Source organism: Erithacus rubecula (genome assembly GCF_903797595.1).
Source record: "Erithacus rubecula genome assembly, chromosome: 2".
NCBI classification, from domain to species: domain Eukaryota; kingdom Metazoa; phylum Chordata; class Aves; order Passeriformes; family Muscicapidae; genus Erithacus; species Erithacus rubecula.
In genome coordinates, this window is record NC_136685.1 from 33,607,116 (window position 1) to 33,634,769 (window position 27,654).

The 27,654-nt window shown below is 42.1% G+C and overlaps 1 protein-coding gene across 2 annotated transcripts; it reads left to right on the plus strand.

The window, feature by feature from the left end:
- Positions 1–2,451: 2,451 nt before the first annotated feature.
- Positions 2,452–26,847, plus strand: NT5E (5'-nucleotidase ecto). Of its 2 annotated transcripts, none has more exons than XM_079327126.1 (9): positions 2,452–2,802; positions 7,309–7,531; positions 12,599–12,787; positions 17,079–17,276; positions 18,690–18,841; positions 21,779–21,887; positions 22,700–22,849; positions 24,343–24,543; positions 26,136–26,847. In XM_079327126.1, exons 1-9 carry the CDS (start codon positions 2,485–2,487, stop codon positions 26,291–26,293), a joined length of 1,698 nt encoding a protein of 565 aa, XP_079183252.1. In that variant the 5' UTR covers positions 2,452–2,484; the 3' UTR covers positions 26,294–26,847. The 2 variants fall into 2 exon arrangements, with proteins under 2 accessions (XP_079183252.1, XP_079183253.1); XM_079327127.1 differs by having other exon boundaries at positions 24,343–24,563; positions 26,136–26,259.
- Positions 26,848–27,654: the final 807 nt, after the last annotated feature.

Below are 27,654 nucleotides of genomic sequence, written 5' to 3' on the forward strand. Positions count from 1 at the left end.
AGCTTCCTAAGAGAGTCATTGTGAGTGGTCAAAGCCAGCAGGCACAAGTAGCAGGGTGACCCCCCATGAGTGCTTCATTGTCCACCTTTCCATGAGGTACAGGGTCAGTTCAGGACAGCCCAGGCTGTTTCTGCTACACTCTGCCCAACCAGACTAATGAATAAGTGTTCCAGGCATGGACAGCTCTGTGACATTTGGGGTAGGGCTGTGCTGTACAGCCAAAGACTATTTTGTGTATACAAGTCCTTTTCTGCTTTCTTTGGGGTTTTGCTGTGCCTCTGTTTGCACACAGCTGTGGTGGGCAGAACCAGCATCTGTTTATAAATGGTGTGGCTGTGGACAGGGATTGATGAGGAGAGGAAACAAGGCCAGACAGATGCCAACGAGATAAATGCTGTTGGTGCACACAAACATCCAGAAGCAGAATTATCTTTGTTTCTCACACAGCTAACTTCCTAGCAGATTTGAGACACTTGGTAATGATGGTGTTGCTATTTGTCTAGCAGATTAGAGCAGGGCCGCTGGATCAGGATGAAGTGGATGTGACTAAACTCAGGACCAGTGTTTACTTTCAACATATTGTGAACCATTCAAACTTACCAGGTCAGCAGAGATCTAGTCACTGCAGGGAATGCATCCCAAAGAGCAATCCATCAGGCCTGAGACACTCAACTGCCCAAAAAGAGCCAGCCAGACACCCAGACCTTTGCCCTATGAGGTTGGCAGGTATGCCACAAGACCTACAAGATCCTCCTTACTAGAGGGAAACTAGGGGAGCTCCAAGCAAAACCAGCAAACTTAGAGTGATGAATCCCAGCTGGTGTGCCTACTTCAGTGTGACCAGCTCCCTCTCTAACTGCCCACGACTGTCCCAACCAGATTTCCACTGGCCACAGAGAAAGTTTAAGTGAGCTAGGGCACATGTATAGTCACCTCCTTGTGAACACCTGAATGTATCCTGGCTTTGAACTGAATCCCAGCCAGGCTGCCAGCACAAGCCAGCTGAGGAAGAAAGCATAGCCAAAGAGGATGTGAAAAGGAGGGGAGGAAGCACAACTCCAGATTTTGCTAGCATGTAGCTGATGATGCTAAGGATTGCCCTGTGGTGGGGTGGGCAGTGCACAATGCAGTCACCAGGGCAATAACAAGATGCCACACAGCTGTTTTAATTCAAGTCACGTATGGGAGCATGTGGACAGCAGAGCTTAGCCTTCAGGGAAGAAAATACAGGTTCATTCACTTTCCAGCCATCTGAAGAAACAAACAAACCAAATGAGTCCAGATTCCATTCTGTGGACTTCGGGTGCCCAGGAAACTGGGGCATGACATCATCCAGCAGAAAGAAGACAGCAGCTCGTTCAGCTTCTGTAAGAAACCACCACTTCCCTGCACAGTGGGGGAGCTTGTGTTTTTAAGGGAAAAAGTGACCTGTCGGTCACCACTTACAATGTGTGATTGTCCAGAAGTTCCAAGAAAGTGTGTGTAAGTGACAGCACTTCGACTTTGAAAGAATTCCTTGTCCAACTAATTTTGTCATTTAATAGTGGAAGAAGGTGTGGACTTGCACTGTGAGTGCATGAATTAAAGGAGCATCTGGGACCCCCAGTCAATCTGATTTACCCAGGAGATGGTCACCCCATGCTGTACTCCTAACAAGCTGTTTATTTAGGGCATTGGCAGATTTTCCCCTGGCCATGCATTTGCCAAACCACAACTAAGAGCTTTGCATTTAGCCATGGAAGGAAAATCTTGAAAGCAATTCATGAATCTACATTAAAACCACTAGAGCTATAATTAAATCAACTCTTAAAGTAGTGTAACTCTTTTTATGGCTGAAAGAGCAGCTTTTATTTTAAGCATCATTGCAGAAAGAGGAGGAGAGAGGCAAACATTTCCATGTGAAGGCTTGGAAACTCCTTTCAGCGTACTAAACATTCACCAAGGCTTCCTGTGAGCGTTGGAGTTTGTCCTTTCCCTGCTGGCTGGATTTTCATCCCGTTTGACCGCCAAAGGGCTTTGTCCAACCCGACAGCACTGAGATCGGTGGGACAGCGGGGACTGGGACGTGCGCGGGCGCAGGACATTGCCGGGAGCTCGGAGAGCGGACAGCGAGTGGGCAGCGGGGCGCGACGAGCGCAGAGCCGGGAGCGGGACGAGCACACCCGGCAGACTCGGAGCACCTGCGGCCGGGGGCAGCCCGTGCCGGGAACGGGACGAGCGCAGAGCCGGGAGCGGGACGAGCACACCCGGCAGACTCGGAGCACCTGCGGCCGGAGGCAGCCCGTGCCGGGAACGGGACGAGCGCAGACGCGGAGCACCTGCGGCCGGAGCAGCCGTGCCGGCGGAGGGCGGGTCCCGGCCGGGGGCTGCCCGGGGCGGTGCAGGCTGTGCCGTGTCCCCGAGGCTCGCCCGCTCCCCGCCCCGCCGCGCCGCTCCCCAGCCCTGCTGCCCTGCCCTGCGCAGCCACCCCGGCGCGGAGCGGGGATGGCGGGGCTGTGCCTGTGGCTGTGCCTGTGGCTGGGCACGGCGGCGGCGGAGCTGCGGCTGACCCTGCTGCACACCAACGACGTGCACGGGCGGGTGGAGGCGCAGGGCGCGGGCCCGCGGCGCTGCGCGGCCGGAGAGCCGGGATGCTTCGGCGGCGCGGCGCGGAGAGCGGCGCGGGTGGCGGCCGAGCGGGCCGCGCACCGCAACGTGCTGCTGCTGGACGCCGGGGACCAGTACCAGGGCACCGTGTGGTTCTCCCGCTTCAAGGGCCGCGAGGCCGTCCACTTCATGAACCTCCTGCGCTACGATGCCATGGTAAAGCGGGCCGGGGGCGGCGAGAGGAGCGGTGGGCTCTGCCCTTCCCTCTGTCCCCTTGGGCACTGGGTCTGTCTATTCCTGCCTTTCCTCGCCCGATGCCGGCTTTTCTCATTGCCGCCTCCTTCCGTGCGCAAAGTCGCACCAGAAAAGGCAATGAATGCTGAAAGGTAATGCTAAAATCGTGGCCAAAGGTAGCTGGGAGGCAGGCGAGGAGAGGGGAAGTGATTCGCTGGGTGATGGTCTCCCGGCCGAATGAAGCCCTGAGCTGCAGCCCCACGGGCTGCCAGAGCCCGGGAGATGATGGCGAGGCTGCAGTGATGCAGGGGAGCTCTCCTTGGCAGATGCAGGGGCCGGGAGCTGGCAAAGGGCTGGACGGGCTCTGTTGGAGAGGGGCTGGCAAGCCATGGAGATGACCCAGGAAAAGCCGGGTGAAGAGTCCGGTCTGCGCCAGAGGAGTTAACTCTGCTTGCGGCTCGCAGCCTGTCCTGCTTCGGTCCTGGGCGAGGGGACAGGTGGCACACGGTGACAGTGCTGTTTCAAAGGGTGAAGGGTTTTAGTCTTCATCAATCCCACCCTGGTTGTGTCCAGTCCCGTCAGAGCTGTGGTTATGACAGGGTGTGTAAGGGGCTGTCTACTAACTGCCCAGAGACTACAACGCCTTAGTGAGGAAAGTCTCTGAGAATGTGATAATCGTGCACCTTCACTCTGCCTCTTTTGGTCGTGCAAGTGCTGAGAGGAAAGGTAGAATTTGTGGCTGAGATTGGGGGGTGTCACTCCATGTCCTTTGTTCTCAGGGCAGTGGCTTATTTTGCTTGTGTATAACTTTGTACAGGAGAGAGATTAAAGTCATGTTTGAGCTTGACTGCTGCTCTGTGAGTGACTGGATATTTATTTCATCCCTGTTGCAAGCTTGAGGGGAAAATCTTGTGAACAAATCACATTCTCTGTCTTTGTGTTTTTGGCTTTGTCTGGAAAGGACCGTGCTTTCCTTTCCATGTAAAAATGGCTTCACCTGTTATTCCCTCTGCCTCAGGACAGCTGTGGAAGGGAAGGTCATGCCCGAGGTGCACTTTCTTAGGCTAAGCACCAGACAGACAGGTCTGGGGGATACTGCTCCCCATCCACATGCCCTAGTGAATGGTTTTCTAATTGTGGATCTAACATTAACTGGCTCTTTCCTCCCACTGGTGATGGAGAGGAATGTGTGCATCCAGGACTCATCCTCACTGAGAGCTGGGGAGCACCTTGGGATTCTGCAGTGCTGAAATAGCTTGAGGTGGTTTTTCCTACCTTTCTTCATAAAGCTTTCTGCTGTTTGTCATTTTTCAGTCTTGTGCTTGCTGGTATAACTGGTTCATGGGCAGCCTGTGAGCCTGTACAGTTCCTGATTATATTACAAGAAGTTTTTTCAGGCAGTGTTGAGGAGCTGTCAAGTTTTAGAAACAAGTTATGTAGGAAGCACCTGGTTTTGGAGAAACCATGAGCTTTTTCATCAGAAAAAGCTTTAAAAATAAAACCACCCCAGAGACTTGCACCAGATGTGAATGTTCTAGTCGAAGTAGTCAACCACTTGTTCTCTCTGGAGGTGCTGCTTATTATAATTTGAAAAGGTGACAGGATAGGTGCTAAATGTTCTGTAGCTCCTCAGTCTTTCTCTGCTACCAAGGAGCCTGAGGAACAGATGCCGAGTGCTGGGCAGTGCTGCAGCATCAGTTTCTATTCTTGTCTGTGGATCGTGCAGGTGCCGTGCAGGGGGGATGGAGGCTGGGTGGGGCACAGGGAGCAAGGTAAGAGCCGTCCTGAGAAGGGTGAGCCAGTGTTTCTTTAAGCAAAATTTGGAAAGTCACATCCCTGACAGAAGGGGTGGGGATTACTGAAATGTTTAGAAGTGAGCTACAGCACTAGGATTACAAACAGGATGAAGGAGAGAGCATGAGTCATTGAAGTTGTTACAGGATGCGGGCAGGAGCCATAGGAGGACTTAGGGCAGCCTGGAAACATTAGAGCGTTTCTCCACAAATGGGAGAAAACTCCTTTTTTAAGTTTACCTTTTCTCATTTATACCTGTTATCACCTCCAGTCTGTTTTCTCCTGTTTCATCGCCTCCCAAAAATTTTCATGGTACCAGCCATTTTTTTCTGGTGTAATTAAGACTAAAATCCAATTTAAATTCCTCAGAGGCAGTAATTGGAGAGGTGATGGAAGTCTTCTAGCTTTACTTTTAAGTTTCATCCTTCTGTTAATTTGTATCCTGAATTTGGAAATATTTTTAGACTTGCTCCTTGTGAAAAAAAAAAAGGATTATATAATCACATGCTGTGTGCCTGAATATTTCTGTTTATTCCCCTTGTGATTTACAGTCACTCTGGCCAACAGATTCAGATTTGGTGAAGGGATATTGCACAGGTGCAGAGTCCCAGGAGCTCTGGGTGTAAAGGCAACTAGGTAGAATACAGGAACCCAAAATGATCCACATCTTCCTCATCAGAGGAGGAGTACCATAAAAAATAAAACTGTATTATTAGCCATCCGTGATTTCTCATTACCAGCTTTGTAACCACCCACACCATGGGGAAAGTTTTGATTAAATCTAGTGTCCTAATGGACATGAAATAATCCAAATGCAAGACACAAAACCAAAAGAACCAATCTTTCCTAACTGGTTGGTTGGGTTAGGGTTTTGGGTTTTTCTCCCAACAAGCTGGTGGCAGTTATATCCCATTCAATTTCTTAATTCATTTGCAACCTTTCTTTGTTGGGTTTTAATTGCAAATTTAGGAGGAACAGAAGGCATGTGCACTAGCCAAAAAGAAACAGCTTTTTGCCATTCTAATATATTTTACCAGTCCATAGATATCTTTTCAGAACATCCAGGCAGCATCAAGATTAATGTCTTGTCTTTTCCCCCCCCTTCTTTATTAGTATTTTTTTACATGAAATTACATTGCAATTAGAATAGTTAGAAATGAAACATAGTTGGAGTACATCGTGTCTTCCCAAGTCAGGATTTTTTAAAAGATAATTCTTGGTTCTTTTGGAAAAGTGCTGCAGCAGCACACAAACCATTTGGCTCCTTCCCAGGAGTGTGAGTAGTGTTCTTGCAGGTGTCAGCAGGAGGAGCTGATTTCCAATGCAAGTTAGTGCTGATGTCCTGAAATTTCCACAGAGACATTGACTACCTGCCTGTGAGGATAAAAGGAGTCAGTCTGTCCCAAAAGAAAGACACTTCCAATCAATTGATTGAAATGCTGAGCTCCTAGACCTGTGGTGGCTTCAAGGTCCTGCTTGGTTTGGGATGTGATCAGGGTTAATACATCCATTTGGAGAATAAAAGCTGGGGCCAGCAGAGCTGGGTGTGTGGGTTGTTTAGGTAGAGCAGAAGGGTACATAAACCTTCTGAGATGATGGATACTGCTTTCCCCACTTAACTCAGAATGAAATTAAGAGCACACTTTTGCTAGAAGAGTTGGCCCATTGGCTTTGATACCTTTTAGGTGCTTTGTTCCATCTGCAACCTGAAACCTCACACAAATTCATTATGTACCAGGTTACACAATTATTGTCTTTCTGTGGATACATCTTTTTGTTGCCTAACACCTAAATACATTACAAAGTCATTGCGTGTGTTGTGCTTCTGCAAAATGCTATCTCTGGAGGTTCTGCTGGTTTATCACCAAACTTGCAAGCACAGGCATGTGGCAACTTAGGTTGAGCATGAAAAAGGGGCAGGTAGGAGAAATTTCCCTGGAGGTAAGTCCTTTACCAGCCTGGAAAAAGCTAGACATTCTCATCTTGGTGGTATTACCTTGCCAATAAATAAATGGCACTGCTCACTTTGTGTGGCAGCCTTGATGCTTCACCGTGTTAAGTGCACACCCCCCTGAAGGATTGTCCCAGGGGATTCTCCCTCACTGATAAACATTAAATATTCCATAGGCAAGTAATGATATTGACGATGGATAGAAAATCATATTTTCTTGTTGCATGCTAAAGCACAGAAGAATCTTTACTAAGTGGAACATAAGTATGTTTTAAAAACTGTAGTCCAAGCACAAAGCTCTTAAAATGAACTTTTTATTTAAAGAAAATATTAAATGACAATAACAATATTTGTTTCATTCAGTATTTAAACAACATATTTTCCATACACAAAATATATGTTTTCCTTTGTGGTTATTCTTAATCCTCTTTTTCAGAGCTACAGGATGTAAAATAAGTGGGTTTTAATCTGGTACATGGTCACAAACAGGTTTTGGATTTCAACTTTCACATCTGAATTAATGTAAGAGAGTCTGAAAAACAAAAACCTACATCTAAAAAGAAAAATAACCCAACCACTTCTGTGTTCATGAGAAACAGGAATATGTTGGTTCAGACAAGTTAGAGTTTTCTTCCATAGAGCGTAGACTTTGTTTTCTCAAACATACCATGAATATAACTTATGAGACTGTTTGCACTGAATAGTTGAGATAGGGTCTCATATTTTCTTCTTGCTTTTTGCAGGCTTTGGGTAACCATGAATTTGATGAAGGTGTGAGTGGATTGCTGGATCCTCTTCTTAAAAACGCAAATTTTACAGTCCTGAGTGCAAATATTAAAGGGAAAACTCCATTAGGAAATGAAATGATGAAATACATTCATCCTTTTAAAACAGTTCGTTTTGACTCAGAATTAGTTGGAATTGTTGGCTACACTACAAAGGAAACTTCTTTTCTTTCACAGCCAGGTATGTTTCCTTTAGTATGTAAATTTATGTCCTTTGTTACTATTTTGTTATTTTCCTACTTTTTTAAATCCAAAGATTAATGTTTTCAGCTGACAAGTGGGAAGTCTGTTGTTTTATCAGTATTTACATGTATTACTCAACTTTGCCTGATTTTTAAAGAGGCTTGCTAACATTAAAACCCTCCTTCATACAGACCTGGACCATACCTAAGAATATCAGAAAGTCAGTGAAATTGCAAGAAAGCTCAGGGGCTGGTGGGATTTTTATTCTTGTTTGGGTTTTTACAGTTATATTCCATTATATTTCATTGTTATTTATCCATTTAAATGAAAGTTAAAACACTAATACAACTTGTCTCTGGCATGAAGTCTGATATTTCTCTGTGTGTTGAAATTTTTTTTTTGGATGCCTCCATGCCCAAAAACAAGGAGAAGTTCATACTTGTTTTTGAAGCAAAAGTTGCCCAAGATGTTTTCAGCCTCTCAAAATATTTGTAGAAATCAGACTACAGAAGGAACACCCATTCAGCTTTTACCACAATTGCTTCATTCATGAATAAAATTAGAATTGATGAGGAAAAAGCTTCTCAATTTCTGCCTATTTTTTCCAGCATTTCAGGGGGTTTGGTTTGATGAGGGTTTTGTTTGGGTTTGGTTTTTTAGTAAAATAAAATGGTCTACTGGAATAAGAAACACATTTAAATCAGCTGTAGGAGATATGAGTCACTGCCTGCTCAGAGTTCAGCCAACATGTAACAAAAACAGAGTTTCTTCCCTGGGTCTTGCAGTTAGGGATGCTCTAAGCACTGGTTTAAAACACTTTCACATTGAAAGGGAACTTCATATTATTCATAATTATTCATATTATTATTTCTCTTAGTAATACAGAAACAGTGCATTGTTTTCCTGGCAAAAGGAATATTCAATACTTTGAGGAAGTATTAGAATATGAAAGTATTCTTTCTGTGGTTTTTCATTTCAATGCTGCATGTTTATCCTATCAAGAAACGGACGTCTGAGGTCTGAATAGACTCACCCATCTCACCTCTATTTTTCAGTGACGTGTTTTTGGCTTCCTGTCTTTTTTTCCCCCAACAAAAAAAGAAAATTGATCTGTATTTTGTGTAGGCAATAGAACTTTAACTGTGCCTGAGGACATGAGGGTTGATATCATCAGGTGTCATACTAAGTTTGAGTGATGTCAGTCAATATTGTCTCCATTATGGATTAATAAAATCTGCTGCCACTCTTCTTCCAAACACCTGTGTTGGGGCAGCAAGATCATCAAAGTAACTTTCTTGCAAATAAATACACTTGGTGAAAATCCAGATAGTGCTGGAATGATTCTATGAAGCATTTGAATACATTTCCAACAGCATTTAGACATCATATCCAACGCCTCAGTATGCAGAGACATTGTGAGAGACCACAGCTAGATAAAAAAAGAGTGTTAAAGGGAAGTCTTGTTAGGCCCATAAATGGAGATGAAGCATCCCTAAGGAAGTATATCCCACTGTGTAACTGAGCAAAAAGCAGAGGGAATTCTAACAGCAACATTTATAGCAATCAGATTTTTTTATAGTTTTCTGCTTTGCCTTCTTGGCTTGTGGAGGAACATTTAGAAGCTTTGAAAACATGAACTCAGGACACATTAATATAACTCGGTGACTATATATTGCCATGACCCAGCAATCCTTCAGACTGGTATAATCATGGCAGACATGGGTCAGTGGCTAAATAATTATCAACCTAGTTCCTTATATTCAATTAATAAGGGACCTTGTAAATTTTAAATTCAGCACCTTGCTTATCTCTACACATTTCTTCCAGATGATTCAGTTTTCTCTGCCTCTGTGTGCTTTGGCATGCTCTGCACTCTTAGGGCACTCTCAAGGCAAACAGGAAGCTTGAGCATGCTGAAATCTGAATTCCTAATTCCTACATTACTGCCTTCTGTGGAAGTATTTCTGTTGTTAAATCTCAATAACTTCCACCAACTATGAAATTACAACTTGTGCTTTTCATAGTCTGCTTGAAAAAGGTTATCAAAAGACTTGAACAGAGGATAAAGTCCTTAAATCTCAGTGCTTTCATTGGGAGAGACCAACTAATCCCTGCTGAAGGTACTGTTAATGTCTCTGCTTGGAAACCCTAGGGATGGGGAACACATTTATAGATTGCAACCAACTGGCAGATTTTCTGGAGTTCCCTGTTTTGCTATGTAGAGCTATCTCAGCTGAGTGCCCAGCAGGTTTTTCCATGTTCTGAAATAGTTGCTCATGGCTTGGCACATAGACACAGTTTCCTGTGTATTTACTTTTAAATGATAATCACAAGGCCATCTTGCTAGTATTTGATGGTTCCAGCCCACTTGCTTTAGTTCTGCAATGTTGTTTGGTCCACTGTATTTTTGTATAAGATGCAAACCCAAACCTACCTACTCTGTAACCCTACAGGCAGCAAAATATTTATTAGAACTATCAACTTGGCAGAGTTTTCTAAAATGGAATTTTAAATTGCATTTATTCCAATTAATTCTGGCTATCTCGCATAATATTTTTAACAGGCAGACAGTTATTTTTCCTTGTTCAGTTCTAGCAGTTTGGCTGTTTTTTCTGAAACTCTACCTCACCTAAAAAGAGAAGAGGATGCCACATCAGCTTAATGCCTTAGAAGAGAAGTGAGATATTGACATGAGCAATAAGTTAGTCATTTTTATTCCGATTATTTTGAAAAATGCCCAGATGAGTGCTAAGCAGTATCTTGCTTTTTGTCTGATTTCTTAAAGAATTGAACACTGTGTAATTGCTCTTGCAGTTCCCCACTGTAAAACATTCAGTAGCAGGTGACAGATCAAGAGGAAATGCCCTCAATGTAAACCAGGGGAGGTTTTGGAAAAAATTGCTACTTGGAAAGGGTTGTCAAGCACTGGAACAGACTGCACAGGGAAGATCTGGAGTCACCAAATTCTGGAGGTGTAGATGTGACATTTAGGGACACAGTTTAGTGGGGGACTTGGCAGTGCTGGGTTAATGGTTGGACTCTATGATCTTAGAGGCATTTTCCAGCCTAAAGGATTCCATGATTCTGTGTTTGAAGACTAACAATAATGTGTTTTCAATGTATGGTGCATTTGTAGGCTGCAGTGGCATAGAGAGATAACAGAGCTGGTGCTGATGAGCAGAGTTTGGTGTCATGGACCACCTGGCTACTGGCCATGGGAGAAGTTAGTCCACAGGCACCTGCACACTGGCACAGCTCATCAGTGACTCGTTCCTGCTCTTGTTTCAGGGGCTCAGCTCTCTTTGCAGAACTGGTCCCTACACCACTGGGGTGCAGCTGGTCCATGGTGGTGAGAGGAGAACGTGAAGAGCCTGTGCTCAGGGATCAATTCTTGCACTTCCCTTTCTGCCAGCAGCTCTGCATCAGCCCCAGCTGCTCTCAAATGCAAGGACATGCAAACAGGGGCTGAAGCCAGAGGCTTCCTTCAGCCTGGAGAAGAAGGCTAAGAGGGAACCAAGTGCAGCCTTCCACTGGTGTAAGGGAATTTATAGGGGAGACAGAGACAGACACTTCCCAGAGGGGAAGAGAAAGGATGAGAAACAACAGGCTCAAGCAGTAACAAAGGAAATTATAGTGGGAATTAAGGAAAAAATTTGTCATGGTTAAGCATGGTTAAGCCATTAAACAGGTTGCCCAGAGAGACACTGGAATTTCAGCCAGCTCAGACTAGACCCTGAGCATCCTCATCTGGCTTTGAGATTCTGCTTTGAGTGGGTTTTGGACTACATGGCTCCTGGAGGTCTCTTCCAAGCTCAATTAACTTCTGACTCTTTGATTCTGAGAAGAGGTCCACAGGAAGAAAATGTGGGGATGCACTGCACAATTCACTCTGCAATGTGCAGTACAGAGATTCCCTCGGGCACTAACAGAGCTATTGAATGGGTGTGGTGCTGAACCAATTTATGTAACCCTCTTTTATCTCTTCCATTGTAGCAGCTTCCTCCTCATTTCCTGAAACATTTTGCAGTGGATTGTGAATTCGTTTCACTCCTTCCTTTGTTATGAAATAACGTAAATCTTTTTACTTTAAAGGCATATTTCAAAATTATTTGATCACAGAACTCTGCAGGAAGGAGAGGAAATAGGTAGAGGAGAAATTGGTAGAATTGGTTGTCTTCACCAGAAAGTCTAAGTTTACAGTTGGTTGAATCTGTCCATAAATTCTATTCTTGAAACTTTGTCAGAGAAATTATTCTCTTACATGGGAAGTCCTTTTGTGCAACCCAAGCCACTGTGCCTGTTATTCTAGTGTTCATGTAACTGTTTGTCACATTAGAGTAATTTCAGCAGGCACAGAAAACTTGCAGAAAGGCAGTTTCTAAAGGTTGTCAGTTTCCCAACGTCCTTATAGATTTCTCCTTTCCAGACTTTCTGTTCCTTATGCCATCATTTCAGGATGGTACCTCAGATGTGTGATGTGCTGGTATTACTGAGAGTGATTCACATGAGGTGACATAATTTGTGTAAAAAGGCAATTCAGAGTTTAATGGGGGACTTTGAAGAAGCTGCTGTTTGAAGCCTTGGGGGAGGAGAGATAAAGGAAAGAACAAGATGAGCATGCAGTAAAAAGGGAGATTTAACCTGGGAGAAGATAGATGATCTTAAAGAAATACAGATGGGAAACCTTTGTAATAGAATACAAGTGTCTATATGCAAACCCTGACACATTTAGTTTCCTTTTGCTAGTTAAATAATAAAAACCATTCAATTTTTGATCCTTCTATTGATGTCACTGAATCTTTTATGGAGGTATAACTTTTTTTTGTCTAGGTGAGTACATGCAGCTTGTTGCTGAATGCTGTATTAGTCTAAGCACAGAGGTGCTCCTGAGAGACTGAAGAATATCAGCTCAGATCAAGAGCTTGAACCAGCTAAGGGTGTTTGAAAGTCACTGCCATTCAAAGGCATTTTAATTATACAAATTAATATCTGATGTCAACTACTTTATTTTTAACTAGCAGTTAAGGTACTTGGTATGTAATTTTTTTTTTTTTTTTTTTTTAAGGGGATGATGTAACCTTTGAAGATGAAATTGAAGCAGTGCAACTGCAAGTGAATAAACTTACTGCTATGGGAGTCAACAAAATAATTGCACTAGGACATTCTGGTTTTACTGTGGACAAAAATATTGCCCAAAAAGTGAAAGGAGTGGACGTTGTGATTGGAGGACATACAAACACATTTCTCTACACAGGTATTTTACTTCCTACTGAAATGTTGCTTCTAAAACTGTTTGTCTTTAAAATCAGAGAACTTTCACCAACACAGTTTACTGCTGGCTGCACTCAGCCAAGTTCATAGCTGGTACATGTCCATAATTTCCGTTGGAGAAACCAATTCAAAACAGCCTCTGTACACCAAGCACCACAACTGACTGAGAGGTTCCATAATGCTGTGGTGCTCAAGGTGAGCTTTACAAAGTGGGGAAGAGGAACAAAGGTAGTAATACTGGTAAATTACTGCTACACATACTGTACTTCTTTGAAGATCACACTTATAAAAGAGTAAATTAGTTGGCTACTTTTAAACATGTATGTGACTTAACCAGAAAAATCAATCATAGAAGACTTCAAAACTGCTACTGCTGATTTTCTCTGTAATCTGATTCTATATCCATAAGTCTCCATTTAGCCTGCCATTAAAATACTTTCCCCAGGTTTCATCTGTTTATTTCAATTGCTTAATCTCTGACTTTATTCTTCTTTTCTCTAGAGGCAGACGTCATTCCAGAGATAAACATTGCTGATCTGGTTTCTCCTGCAGTAATGCTACTTTAGCCAGCACGTACCACCAGCAGTTTCCCCAGTGCTATTACCTTCCCCAGACTGTAAGGACATAGGAGAGGCTGTTTCGTTGTTCTGTTTGATTGAATTTTTAAAGTTCTTTAAATTTAGCAGAAACTGCAGTAACTGGTTGAGACTATAATGGGAGCTTTCTGTACTTTTCAGAAAAGTTTCCCATGTGTTCTAGTCACAGGGATAGCATTCTGTACCCTACCCTAGAACTTGACCACTTGAAATGTTTGCACTGTCCATCATCCTCTCCTCTCCCTATTCATCTCCTCTCTTGTCCTGATGCCTTTTTTGTCTTATCTGGACCTTTTGTTATCTCACTTGTCAAAAAGAAACAATTGCATGCCACAGTTTGAGCAGATCAGAATATCTCTTGAATTTGGCCTCAGGGAATAACTTTGATGACTAATCTGGAGGCATTTACACACCTACCTACAAGTCAGCTCACAAGCACTTTGCATAGGGGCACAGCAGAGAAGTAGCCAAACTGGAATGAACAGCACGATGGACCATCCCAAAACCATGTGTCCAAGAGTGACCAAAGGGGGTGGTTGAGGGGACTGGATGAGCCTGTGGAGACACTCTACTCAGATCTGCTTATATTTCCCACCAGCTTGCACCTCAGGGACTCCTCCTGCAGTGGTGTCTTGATATTTACTGACTCCATCTTCTTTGGCTACCTTCAACTTCCACAACATCCCAGAGCAGGGCATTCCAACACTGACCTGCACAACCCACAAAGGCCTTGGTCTTGTCTTGGGGTGCAGCCTGCAATTTTATTGAATAATTTTTGAGATGGGAAAACAAGGATGAATTCCATATTCAAAGTGTGCATTCACTGTGGATTTACCCAGTGGAATCCATATTCTCTTGCTTGGTCTGCATGTCACAATTTGGAATCGTGATGTGAAGTGCTGCAGGAGCTGACACATCTGAATTCATATCCTGTCTAGATCTGCAGGAGTTTGCAAGCACACCTCTAGTCATCCCAGAGAGTACCCTGCTGTCAGACTAGACCATATCAGGCTGTTCCACCCCTCCCTGTTTGAAGCTGTCAAGATTCACAAGGCCAGAGAGAGCACACTGCAGGAGACTCTGCAGCCTTCAGGTTAAAGATCTCATCTGGGAACAAGTTCTGGTCCCTTTTCCAAGGGCTCTACTGTTTAGATAAAAATATCTTAGTTTTTGGTATTAATACTGGTAAGGTGAGAAAAATAGAGAAGTAATGTCTGGGGGAGATACACAAAAAGTATTTCTTTATTTAGTCAAAATATAATTTTTGACAGAATGTGGTCTAAGCACATAATTTTTATGCCAAGTGCTGTGAAGCACATGCTCACCCATTCAGGATCATCATGAGTGTATTTGTGAACTATGCCCTGCTGAGTCAAAGCCATCAGTCAACATTCCCAGAGAAACAGCTGCATCTGTGGAGGTGATTTCACTGCAGAGTAAAACATCTGATTTGAAATGTCTTTCTGCATGTCTCAATGCATATATCAAGCTTACAAGCTCTCATTTAAATCAAGAGATGTAATCAATAACTGGCAGCAGAATCTGGGAGAATGCTTCAGCTCAGTCTAAGGGGAGATGTAGGAGCTGTTTAGCCTGTTCTGTCGTGGAGGTTTAGAGACATACTGCCCATGAAGACATCTCCACAGAGAATTCTTAGTGTAAGGATTTCATCTTGGACTAGTCCAACCTGTCTCTTAAATATTTGCCAATCTCCAGTTTATCCACAGGTTGTAAGGCAAATATTGTCCTGACTTGTTCAGGTGTGCATTTTGTTTGTAGAACTGATTTAAACACCAGTGGTAGTTTTGGGTTAGAGCAATTTAATTTCTGTTTTTCATCAGAACTGATCTTCTTAAAATATAGTGTGTTGGCTAAAACAGGGTAAGAAACAGGAAAGTGTTATATATTCTTCAGTCACCCAGTATGAGCTTGTGCATTGGTAATGAAACAGCATCTCATGCCCTGTCTGAGTGTGAATACTAATGCTGTGTTCTTTGGGGTAAGATGCATTGCATAATCTTTGCACTTCAGAAGGAACACATTTATCTTACAAGGGAAAGATGTCATGGTGCTAATTAATCCTGCAAGGAGGTATCAGCTTCAGAAAGTATTTTGTTAGAAATCAAGAAATTAGTAGGACTCTGGACAAACACTCAACTATACACAGCTGATATAAACTAAAATAGAGCCTAGGAGGAATAACTTTATCTTTCTAATGCACTGTTCATTTGAGGACTAAAGAAGGACAAGAAATCAAAACTGATTCATTCTTCAGTTCAGAAAACCCCAAAGCCACTTTTGCATGCATAAATCCTGTGGAATCCTCATTAGCTACAGATTTCTTAAATTCTTCCCCAAATAAATGAATAGTTAAGTGGCACTCCAAGAAACCAACTCTGTTAGCCTGGCTGAAAGTAGAAAAGCTAGTTCTGTGGTAAGTTTGGTTCAGTTTGCAGTTTGTTGTAGCTCTTCTCCCTGGAGAAATAGGAGGGATTAGAAAGGAATATGAATCACATTAGAGTTCTAGAAGGAATATTTAGATGCTGTTTATCCTAGGATTTAGTATTACGCAAACAACTGTAAATGGAAGGAAACAAGTAGTTCTGTGAGCAGTGGAAGTGAAGAGACAGCTTTCCTCTGGATCCAGGTCCTCTGCACTTGCTGCCCTGTGCCCCTGCCTTGCCAGCAGCGCAGTGCTCACCAACACACGGTGGGAAATGCCACCACCTTTGGGACAGGAGTAAGGAGCAGCTCTGAGGGAGCTCTGTCACACAGGACATGATGGTCTGATAGTGGGGCAGAAATAATGACAAGAATAACAGCAGGGAGAGATACTACTCAGATAATGTCACTATTCAGATAATGTGAAGGAGGCACAGAGAAGGCCCTTGAGGAGAGAGCTGTGCTGTTCCAGTTTTCTTTGCCCCTTTCTGCCACTATGTGGTTTATAAACCTGTGGTAGCCTATGCCAATTGAGCTATCTATTTTCTCCTGCCAGTGTCTTGCCTTAGTCTGTTTCCAAGTCTTACCTCTAGTCACCTTTAAGACTTTGCAGGTTGATAAGAGTTTTAAATCCATGAGCACACAACTTTAATGCTAATGAAGTTTGTTTTTGTAGAGGGTTTGCTGTCTGTCTGAAATTTTGGAGGTTGTTTGATATAGTGAAAAAAAAATCACCTGGTTCTTTGTATGAGTTCACAGAACTGTTTGTAGGTATTCTATCTGCTTATTAATAGCAAAAATGCATTAGACTTTTTCAGATCAGGAAGTCTGATGCATGTTTTACTAAGATTCTTACTTTCTATCTGATGCAGAACAACGTATGAAGGCTGAACAATAAAGTTTTCATCCAGTGGCTGGCTTGTTTCCATTACTGAGGGGTTTAGATTGCAATAATTGGAATGAAAAGTTGCTTTGTTGCTGTTGTGATGTGATGTCATGGTGGAGTGTGCTGTCATAACTTAAAAAACACTGTGGTAGTTATTTGAGCTCGTGGCCTGAAAACAACATTGTCTCTTATGAGATAACAATCAAATCTGTGCTTTTTGCCAATGCAGTCCTGGCTATTTCTATCCTGCCTGGGTTTTTTAAGGCTGAGAAACATTTGGAATGTCACTGTGGTAACTCCTTGAAGGTCACATGAGCTGAAGACACACTTTTGATGCTTGTTCTGTGCAGGCACCCCACCCTCCACTGAACTGCCAGCTGGCCCCTATCCATTCATGGTTGACTCGGATGATGGGAGGAAGGTGCCAGTTGTACAAGCTTATGCTTATGGAAAATATCTTGGTTACTTAAATGTTACATTTGACAAGAAAGGAAATGTAGTTGAAGCAGTTGGAAACCCCATTCTGCTGGACAGCAGTATTCCTGAAGGTATGTGGACTAGCCATTTGAGTTTGCCTGCAGCACTCTGCTACAATTCAAGTTAAATACACGTTTAAATACAATGTCTGAATAAGAATTCTGCTTTCTTTCTGAGCTTGCTGTTCTCAGCCTGTGTCACAGTTGAATATGCATGCATTCAGAGTGGGTTTTTATCTACTTAAAATCCCTGAAAGTCCTTTTGTAAGAACTCAGGTGATACAATACCTTGCCACTTTGTAGAACCTGTTTTAGCTAGTCCTGTAATTGTGATTTTAAAGATTATGAGGACTAATTTACAGTTTTGCCAGAGGCTGGTTTCTTCAGAACAGAGTTTAGAGCAATATAGGAAAGTGGAAATGTTCCAGGAAAAACTTGAAGTATCCTGCCAACTACTCTGCCAACATGCAAATATAATATACAAACCCTGAGTTCTTATATGCAGTGCTAATTGTGTTCAATGTTTTAACTCTGAGACATTTAAAGAAGTGGGAGGAAGAGAGTCTCTCTGTCACTTTTTGTTTGTAACTCTACCGAGCTCTGTTAACTGGTCTCTTGTGTGAGCTCTGTAATTACTCAAAGCTGGTTTTCTAATCTCTGTTTCTTCTCCAGTGTTTGCTGCATGAAGTTCTGAGCTTTTATCAGACTTTCTAAGCTCTACCTGAGTACTTGTAAAAATTCTTTAAAAATTGTTTGTTCATAGATATTTACTGTGTTATTCTCAGTGACCTATTAATATAGTGAGGGATGTAATGAAACTTTACATTCTCCCTCAGAAGTCAGTAAAACTAAAAATTCAGGTACATTGGTGGTATAATTTTATAAATGTTGTTCTTGCTAACAGGTGTGAGCAAATTGATTAAAACTAGTAGCTGATATAAAATAGTTGCAACATCTGTCTGCATATACAAGTATATTTGTTTTTTTCCCTGAAATGATTAAATTTTCACCTGAGAGACAGATGTGCATAGAGAATTAATTTCTATAAAGGGTTTATTCCTTGACATTGATATTTGAGCTATTTTTCCTTTTAACACAACATTAAAGGGAGGAAATTACAAACAGAAAAAAAAAATATGTCAAAGTTCAGTCTCACTTGTATTTTAACAATTCTCTCACCTGTCAAGGTAGGTACTAGAAACTCCATCAGTCAGAGGTTAGAACAGGACTGGGCAAAAGTACAGATGAGGTAACCTTGTTGTGGCACAGGATTGGCTTATTCCCTTGATTGTCCTGCCCTGCCTTCTCCCCTTACAGACTTTTTGAAGTGAATATAGTTGCCATGTTGCCTGAGAAGCTTTAAGGACAGTGTAACCTTTTAGAATCATGAACACCATTTTCTCATCCTAAGGTTTATATTCACTGAAGCGTCATTAATATGAGATATGTATGATGCTTATTTTACATTTTTATATTACTTTACAGATGAGCACATTAAGGAAGAAGTGGAGAAATGGAGAGAGAACATGGGGAATTATTCTGAAGAGATTGGAAAAACTAGTGTTTACCTGAATGGTACAAGCCAAGCATGTCGTTTCCAAGAATGTAACATGGGAAATATGCTTTGTGATGCTGTGGTAAGATGTTTTCACCACTACAGCTGGTAATTACATCTAAGGGTTACTCCAGAGCTATTCAGCTCCAAACTATCAGCACATGGGCTCTGTGCCTGCCTTTCAGCAGTGCAATATCCAGTGTCCCTAGAAAGACCTGGCAGAAGTGAGGATATAAGCAGTGCTGCTGTAGAGAGTGAGCAGCATTTATCCTCTGTGCACAGCCCCAGAGAGAGAACAGCTTTTTCACAGATAACTTTGAGGCTGCACTTTTAAGGGACATGGCAGTCTGATGTAAGAGCCCAGCAAGGAGGAGAGCTCAGCTCCCCTGCCCCTCTCCTGCCACTGTCCCCTGCTCACAACACTCACCCTCTGTCCTCTCATTACTCATTGGGCTGTCACTTGGCTGTCACTTCGTTGCACTGGCACAGAAAACAAATCTGGGCAGTCTTTTTACAAGAAGTCACTTCCAGTTTTTAAACCTCCCAAGTCTGACAGTTTTACTGCCCTGCAGCATCAGCATTTCACTTAAGTGTTTCAGGGAAAAACATTCAGTAATGCAACTGTTCCCAGAAAATTAACTTTCCCATTAAGGGAAAGTTAAGAAACAATGAATAATCATGAGTTTTCACTTAGATATGTCCCGAAAACTATTTATCTAGTCCATGGTATTGCTCTTATTGTAGCTCTTAAAATAATTCTGTAGTTAATGGGCTAATTTTCAAATCAGATTAATGTTTGGGAATTCTGCATACAGTTCTTCTAGAATTGCTGCATCTTGATTTTTTTTTTCTCTGCTAAACTTTTTAATATATTTATTTGCAAAAATGTCAACAAATGCTTTGGCACTTTTCGATCTTAAAGAAAGCAGCCCTGAAATCTTTCAGAAATCTGTAGATTTTCTTACTACACATTTTGTCTTAAGGGGGTCAAATTCTATTTTATTTCAATCAATGTCTCTAGACAACCACCTGCGCCATGAGTAGACACCTGAATTTCTCTACATGTTGCCTTACCAGTCCTATACTTGCTTTCCTGTCTGCTAACATGTGGTCAGAGGTATGAAGGTAAAAAACAGATCTGCCTGTTCCATGAGTTTTATATTTTGAGTTGCCCTGAGAAATTGAGAGGTTGAGAATTGCAGAAGACTGATTGAATATTTGTGCTGGGTCAAAACAGAGGTCCATTTAGTTCAGTGATGTGTCTCAACCAGGAACCGAAAGTCTCAGAATAAAAGGTTGATAGGCCTAGATGGCAATTTACAAAGGACTTTAAAGGGACTCAGATGTGAAAAGACTTTGAAATTGATAACAGCACTGTGTGAGCTCCTCTTTCAAGCTGCCTGAGCTCAGGGCTGGGAAGTTACAATCCTTTGATTATGAGTTACAAACCTAAGCATGGATCTGGCCTCAGGGCATAACTTTGATGACTAAGCTGGAGGCTCAAAGCATTTACACAGCTGCAAGTCAGAGGTCACAAACACTTCACACAGGGGTGCAGCAGAGAAGTGACCCACCTGGAACAGATGACAGGATCATTCACCCCCAAGTTTTGTCTCCAAGAATGACTGAGTGGGACGAGCATACTCCTGGACAAGCCTGTGGAGTTGCTGTACTCAGACCTGCCTAGGTCTCCCAACAGTTTGCAGCCCAGGCATTCCCCAAGGCAGAAATGGTCTCTTGATATTTACTGGCTCAACTGAATCATGCAGGGAGGGCAGGAAACAGGGAGAGAGAGGGAGAAGGGGAGTGAGACAGTGGAGATTAGCTCCTGCAGACCGGCTCCACCACCTTTTGCCAGCCTCCAGCTGTCCCAGCAGCTGGTGGCAGGGTGTTCCACCACAGACCAGCACATCCTGCAGAGCCCTTGGACCTGTCAGTGTGTAGCCTGCTGCTCCCCACTGCCTGCGTAACTGCTGGAGGTCAAGTGGTCCTTGCTCTGGAACACTTGCTCCCCATCCATGATTGTATACCTTTCTTGAATATTTCCTTCCATTATCTCTTTACCAGGTCAGACAGTCCAAGTCTACTCCATAATTCTGCATAAGCTTTTCTGTGTCTTTGACCATCATCATCATCTCTCTCTCTGAATCTTTAGGGTTTTTTGTCATTCTTGAAATGAGAAAACATAAAAACTCCTACCCAGCCTCCACCATGCCCTTCTTCATTTCATAGGCTTCTGTCATGTGCTTCCTGTACTTCTGTCTGTGAGACTCTGTGAGACTTTTCTCTGTGAGACTGAAGAGTTATGACCATAGTCATTCCTATGTCCATCCTTTCTATTATCTCAGGTAATTTCAGCCTTCTCCCATTCCACTCAGTTATTTCTGAGGATTAACACTGGAGGTTTATCATCCTTATGCAATTGAGTAAATATCTGATCTCCACTTTCTTTACTACTAAGGGTGTCACAAGCCAATATTATCCTGTCCTTGCATTTTGTCAGAGCCCCCCCCCTAAACTGCTGTGGGTACATTGATGTGCAGAGTAGACTTTCTGATCCAGTATGCCTGTTTCCTGTTCTTCCATTGCTCTACATCTTTCTTTACACTTTCCCTAAGAGATTTCAATGAATAACAGTATTTAAGGTCTTCTTCACTTCTCAGTTTCCCAAATATAATTAAATCATTTGCCTTTACCACAGTTATTGAAATAAAAAATCACTTTTCCTTTGATCAGCTGGTCTGCCTTGGCCTTGCCATAGACACACACAGCCTAGGGCAAAGCCCAAGAATTCATTACAGTAAAAGGAAACTATTTTTCATTTTAAGAATTTTACAGAGCAAAACACTTTCTGGGTTTTTTAATAACTAAGTATTTTACAATGGGACTGAAGATAACGTAAAAAAAATACCAAAACTCACCTTTCTGTCTCTTTTCAATCTCAGATTGTATTTGGTGTAAATTTCCAGAGTCTATAATAAGTGAAGATAAAATCTGTTTAAATGTTTTCCTTTTGTAGCTTCATGAGAATATCAGGCATCCGGATAAAAAGACATGGAACCACGTTTCAATGTGCATCCTGAACGGAGGTGGGATACGGTCACCCATTGATGAGCAGAGCACTAATGGTATGTAAAATTACCAGCTGAATGACAGCTTAATCAGGAACAAGAAATCAAGTTATGCCAGCCTGAACACTTTTAGGTATGGGTTAGTTTTGATGGGGCTTGCACAGTGTTTAGAAGTGATTTCAGATTTTCTCAAATGGTTGTCCATCATTTGAACACAACTGCACTCAGGCTGACATTGGCAAAAGTCTCCAGCATTGTTTGTACACAATGCTTTTTATCATTTCCCTCTCTCCTTGCTGCCTTGGAACAAAGAAAGGTCTCCTGCTGTACAGGGTCATCTGGTATGGGTCGCTGTGAGCCTTCTGTAGTCTGCTGTAGAGTAAGTAAATTCTGGGTTCTTCTGAATGCTAAGGTTTTAGTTTTTATTTTCCTGATACCACATAAATGCAGCTTGAAAACAAACAGCTTTCTCAGTTTAACTAAATCTTTCTGTAGACTATGTGAATAAATCTTAATCATCTGGGAAAAGTGTCTAATGTAGTATGAATAGCTGTGTTTCTTCATCTTAGGTTGCTGGTTTGTCATGTCTTTTAGTAGCTCTGTAACATGCAGCTACATCCAGCTCTGATTTATTGGTCTTGATACCTGCTGGACAGTAAAAGATGCAGGTTCTTTGGGACAATACACGATTCTCACCCCTACCAGCCCTCATTTTCTTAAAATGTATTTGCCATGTTCCTTGTCAAAAACTTGAGGTTAAACAATCCTAAAATAATTCTGTAAAAAAGAGCAAAAAGAAAAAAAATCCCAAAACCCAACAACAACAACAAAACCCAAACCAAGAAGTGAACAAAGTCTCTTTCCCCCAGGTAGCATTACTGTGGAAGATTTGCTGTCTGTTTTGCCATTTGGAGGTCGTTTTGATATGGTGACATTAAAAGGTTCCACACTGAAAGAAGCTTTTGAGCACAGTGTGAGGAGATATGGAAAAGGAAGTGGAGAGCTGCTGCAGGTTGGAGGTATATTTTCTTCTTTCCTCTTCTCAGTTTTCCAAAACAGCCATCCCTCCTGTTGTCCTTATTATATCTGGAAGCCTGTTTTTTAAGAATGGAATGTCAAGCTGGCCATACATTCTGGCCCTGTGCCTCACACATGCCAGCCAGCAGTTGCTGTTTATTCCCTGTATGTTTAATGGCACACAGGCCATTGCTGCTCCCTTCAGCACAGACAGTGTTCCTAAGTTCCTGAGCCCAGAATGGCATCAGTTTAGCACTGCAATTAACTGGAGGAAAATATAATTTAGTATGGCCGTAATACAGAAATAGCTACAACAAACTCCAGTTTTTAGTTCTTAACTGGCAGCCTACCTGAATTGCCAAAATGGATAGCTGTGCTGAATTTCAGTTCATCAGAATAATGTTGTGCAATTCTCTAATGATTGATGACAGTTTTAGAGTTTGTCCAACTGGGCTATGGAATTGCTCCAGGAATTTCTAAATATTTTATGGACGAACAGTTAATATAAAAAAATTCTACTCATATCTTTAATTGCAGCTGCCTATATGTTTATCCAGATGTGTATTAGGCTACAGTCATGTTTATTCCTGGTCTTTTATTGTTTAGCAGATTTTATTGTTTAGTTAGCAGAAGAGCTAAACTGCAAGGGCCCAGGAACATTCTCTCCCTCTATGCCCCTCATCCTATATAACCCAACGATGTGATCCCTCACATACCACGGACTAAACTCATGTTTCACATTTTTACCAGTAAGTTCCCATGTCCTTAGGTACCTCTAAGGTAAAACAGGAACAAGCTCTGCTTGCTGCCTCTTCACAGAAAAAGAAAACCAGTAGCTCTGGAAAGGGTTCAGGATGGAAGCTCCAGAGCAGGAAGAGCGCCAGGGTTGGAAGAGCCTCAGTGCCCTGAATGACCTTTAATGGCTTCCTCATCTGAGATTCTTGGCAGTGCTGTTCTGGGGGCCTGGCTCTCCCCTGGCCTTGATCAAGGAAGGCTCACAATGAGAAATGTTGCTTCTCCTACAGTGAGGAGGTACTGCAGCACACAGCCCTGGTCTGGCTTTCCTTTTTCAAGACAGTGCCTATTATGCAGAATAGCTACCAAGTTAGGCTTACTGCCTGGCCTTAAAAAAAGTCATTTCAGCCAGCAGGCCAGGGAAATGAGAAAACATGTGACTACAGAAATAAGGGAAGGTATTTTTGTCTTGCAATATTCCAATCCCATGACCAGCAATTTCCTTTTGTGGAGTAGTGATGACAACAGACATCAGATAAGTAAATGAGGAGGGACAGTGCTTCAGCAATACTTATTTCTCTGAAATGCTGCATAAAAGTAGAGTAAGCGTGCAAAGAACTGGTGCAATTCAGAACAATACAACTCTGGGTCACAGAAAGTAATGCAGAGAACCAGCTGAAGATGAGGGAGAATGCTGCTTCTGGCCCTGTGTGTTCAACAAGCACTGCACTAAGTGGCATTCCAATGTGAATTTTTGTAGGCATCCATGTGGTCTATGACCTCTCCAGAGCCCCAGGAAGCAGAGTTGTTAGCTTAGAAGTGCTTTGCACAGCCTGCAGAGTCCCAGCCTATGTCCCACTCCAGATGGATGAAATCTACAACGTGACTCTGCCATCCTACATGTTATTTGGGGGAGATGGCTACAGTATGCTGAAAGACAAAAATCTGGGATACAGTAAAGGTAAGGGGGACACAGTCTAGGTAAGTATGGGCACTAGCAGGGTAGCAGACAAATGATTCCCAAAAATTATAAGATCTTTCTACAGTACAAACCTCTGACTTTCTGCCGTTACTCAACAATTAAATTTGCTTTTACTCTGACAGCTGTGGATTCCTAGATTTAGTTGTAGGCAGGAACTCCATTCTTTTTCAGTTAAAACAAAAAAAAGTTTCAAAGAGAAACATCTTTATCAATTCAGCAGTGCTCAGAGAGCAGTTCTGAGACTGTGGTAAACCACAAAAGCAGCTTAGAATACACAGAGTACCTCTTACACTGCCTTGCACTTGTACTCATTATTGAATGATGCATCCAAAAGAAAGGTGCTATTTTCTATAAACCTTAAAATTTACTGTGTAGAAGGATTTGGAAAGACAGCATCATCACCTCCACTATTAAACAACATGCAGCTCAGGCAAACAACGTAGGATGAGATGAGAGATGCCATCCCACTCTAAGGGAATGAGCCTGCCCAGCCAGAAACAGGGACCTCAGTTCTGCAGGGAGGAGAAGGCAGAGTGCCACAGACACCACACCACAGAGATGTGTTTTATAATGCTGGCTTGAGGTCCTCTCAAGCTGCATGCAAAGTGTAAAACAGTCTGTGTTTGTACAACTGACATGTCCATCTTTAGGATGAAGGGAAACTCGAAAAAAAACAATTGAGATTAAAATCCATTATTTCTGAAAACAAAAAGAGGGTGTAATGCTGCATTTAAAAAAAAAAAAACCACCTTGTAGGAGCCCATCTACATTTTTGCAGAATTTTATATGTTCTGCTTGTGCACGGTGAAAGCATGCTTTTATCTCAAAAACTTTCATTCTGGACATTTCTTAAAAACCAATTATTTGTTTCTACAGGTGTTTAAATTTAGAATTGATTCTCACAGGTAAGACTGGTGTTTTAAATCAAGTTCAGCAAAACTAGATTTAAAACATCAGTCCTACCCCTGAGACTGAGAAAAAATCATTAGGAATAGTGAAAGGGAACAACCTGTAAGGTTCTGGAAAAGTCTTGCAGTCCAACTGAAGGGTAAAACTGTAATTATTCTTAAGAGGGAGGGCTACATTTTGTAAGAGCTTGGATCTAAAGGGACTCATTGCATGGCAGCAGTGACTGAAAAGGGTCTCCCACTGTAGAAAACCCACAAAAGACCTTGTGTGCACACAAGCAGTGTCCAGACTAGAAACTTCTCCTTAAAAAAGTAAATTTGAAAAAATTAAGTAATAGCTTTGCCAGGTCTACAGCCCTACACCACAAACAGGGGGGAGATTACCTCATTCTACCTGACTGTAAAATACCACTGTAACAAATTTGAAACAAAACCAGCCAAACAAAACAAAAAGAATTTGTTTGTATTTTTTGTAAAATGCAAATACAATTTTTGCTACCAAAAATTCTGGCTACAAATCACCATAGGTGATGTGTGCTGATTCAGAATGGCAAACCATAGAAAACAATTTGATTCTTGGGAAAACTGGAATTTAGGCAAGTTCTTTCATTTTGATTAAGAGGTTGGCAGATACAGAGAACAGTTTTTTGTTTGTTTCTGTAGGTGAACCTGACATTGAGGTTGTTTCCCGCTACCTCCAGAGAATGAAGAGAGTTTACCCAGCAGTTGAAGGGAGAATAAAATTTTCTTCTGGAAGTCTTACTGAAGCAAGTCTCACCCTGATCTCTGCATTGTTCATGGTGACATTCTTGCACACTTGATTTTTGTTTGGAGGAATACAGGAGGAGAGGTGATACTGAGGAAGCTGTAAGAGACCTGTTCTCTTCTGTCACACCTTACAATGAATGAGCAGTGAGCAGCCCCCAGCACTGTCTTTAACCTGGTGCTGCCACTGGAGCACTGTGTGCAGGGCAAGAGGGCAGAATCCATGACTTCTCTTGGTCAGAATAAGCAGGTGCCTGAAATTAAGGTCTCAAAAGCAAAGTTCCAGTGAATACTTACTGCTCAATCATAAAACAAGGACAGACTGAAATGGGGTATTATAAATTGTCAAATTCTTATAGGTGCTTTAGACAGTGACTTAAGAACCTCTTCCAGATGTAAAGAAGCTTCTAGAAATGGATTATAGATGTATATTCCTTTCTTTGACCTCCACTCAGGGTTAAGGTATTCAATCTAATATTTCTACTTTACTTCCAGTTGTATTTATCATACCTACATGAATGCCTGAAAGAGCTGGATTAAACTCTGTGCCATTAAAACCACAAGGTCTATTCAACAGGCAATTTTAAAAAAATTGTTTACTTTTGAAAAAGAAACATCACACTTATATTTTTCCATTAATAAAGGATGTAATGAAAGCTTGACTTGATTTTGATAAATTTTAACAAATTAAGTATTCTTCACTCTTAAATATGACCAGCTGGGGGACTGTTTGAGAGAGAGAGAAGACAGAGTGAGAACACAATCTGTGACTGTATTTCATATAAATATGTTAGATTTTATACCTCTTCCAAAGAACAAAGCACAGGACTGCTGCCTGTTACTCTGTATTACCAACATTCCAAGGAAATGTCAGGTACAGGCATTGACTCCTGCAGTACTTTTGGCATCCTTTGGAAATAATCAGGTAACGGGGCTCTTTACAGCATAACCTGCCTTTATGATAACTGTAATTATACCTCTTCTATGGGAAGGATGTGTTTAAAAATTAGTTGTAAGACACAGGCTAGTGAGTATGAAATCAGATTAAATGCTAAATGTACATTGCTGATGCTTTATGAATGATTACTTATAAATGAGGACAAAAAATATTATTTTTCTAAGATTACTGAGAATTTTGACATCAACATGTTTGGGTTCTTTAGTGCTGTTTTAAACTGACTGTGTTTTGAATAACCCTGCTGTGTTTTCCTGGAAAGCTCACTACAGTCTTTTTCAACAGTGAAGCTGCCTCTTCCATTCACTGCACCTGTGAATTTCAAGAAGGTGCATTAAGATAAACATTCAGTATGCTGAAATTTAAAGACCCCACTCATTTCCACATCCATTCAAGGGCTGTGACTGAAAGTCTCTGAACTACACAGCTGCATTAAGGAAGGGGTATACAACAGGAAAACAA

Excerpts from the sequence above, each read along its gene's own strand:
- NT5E (XM_079327126.1), top strand. The coding sequence starts at position 2,485 with ATGGCGGGGCTGTGCCTGTGGCTGTGCCTGTGGCTGGGCACGGCGGCG. Across the intron at positions 2,803-7,308 it reads TCCTGCGCTACGATGCCATG|GCTTTGGGTAACCATGAATT; the intron begins GTAAAGCGGGCC and ends TGCTTTTTGCAG. Across the intron at positions 21,888-22,699 it reads TGATGAGCAGAGCACTAATG|GTAGCATTACTGTGGAAGAT; the intron begins GTATGTAAAATT and ends TCTTTCCCCCAG.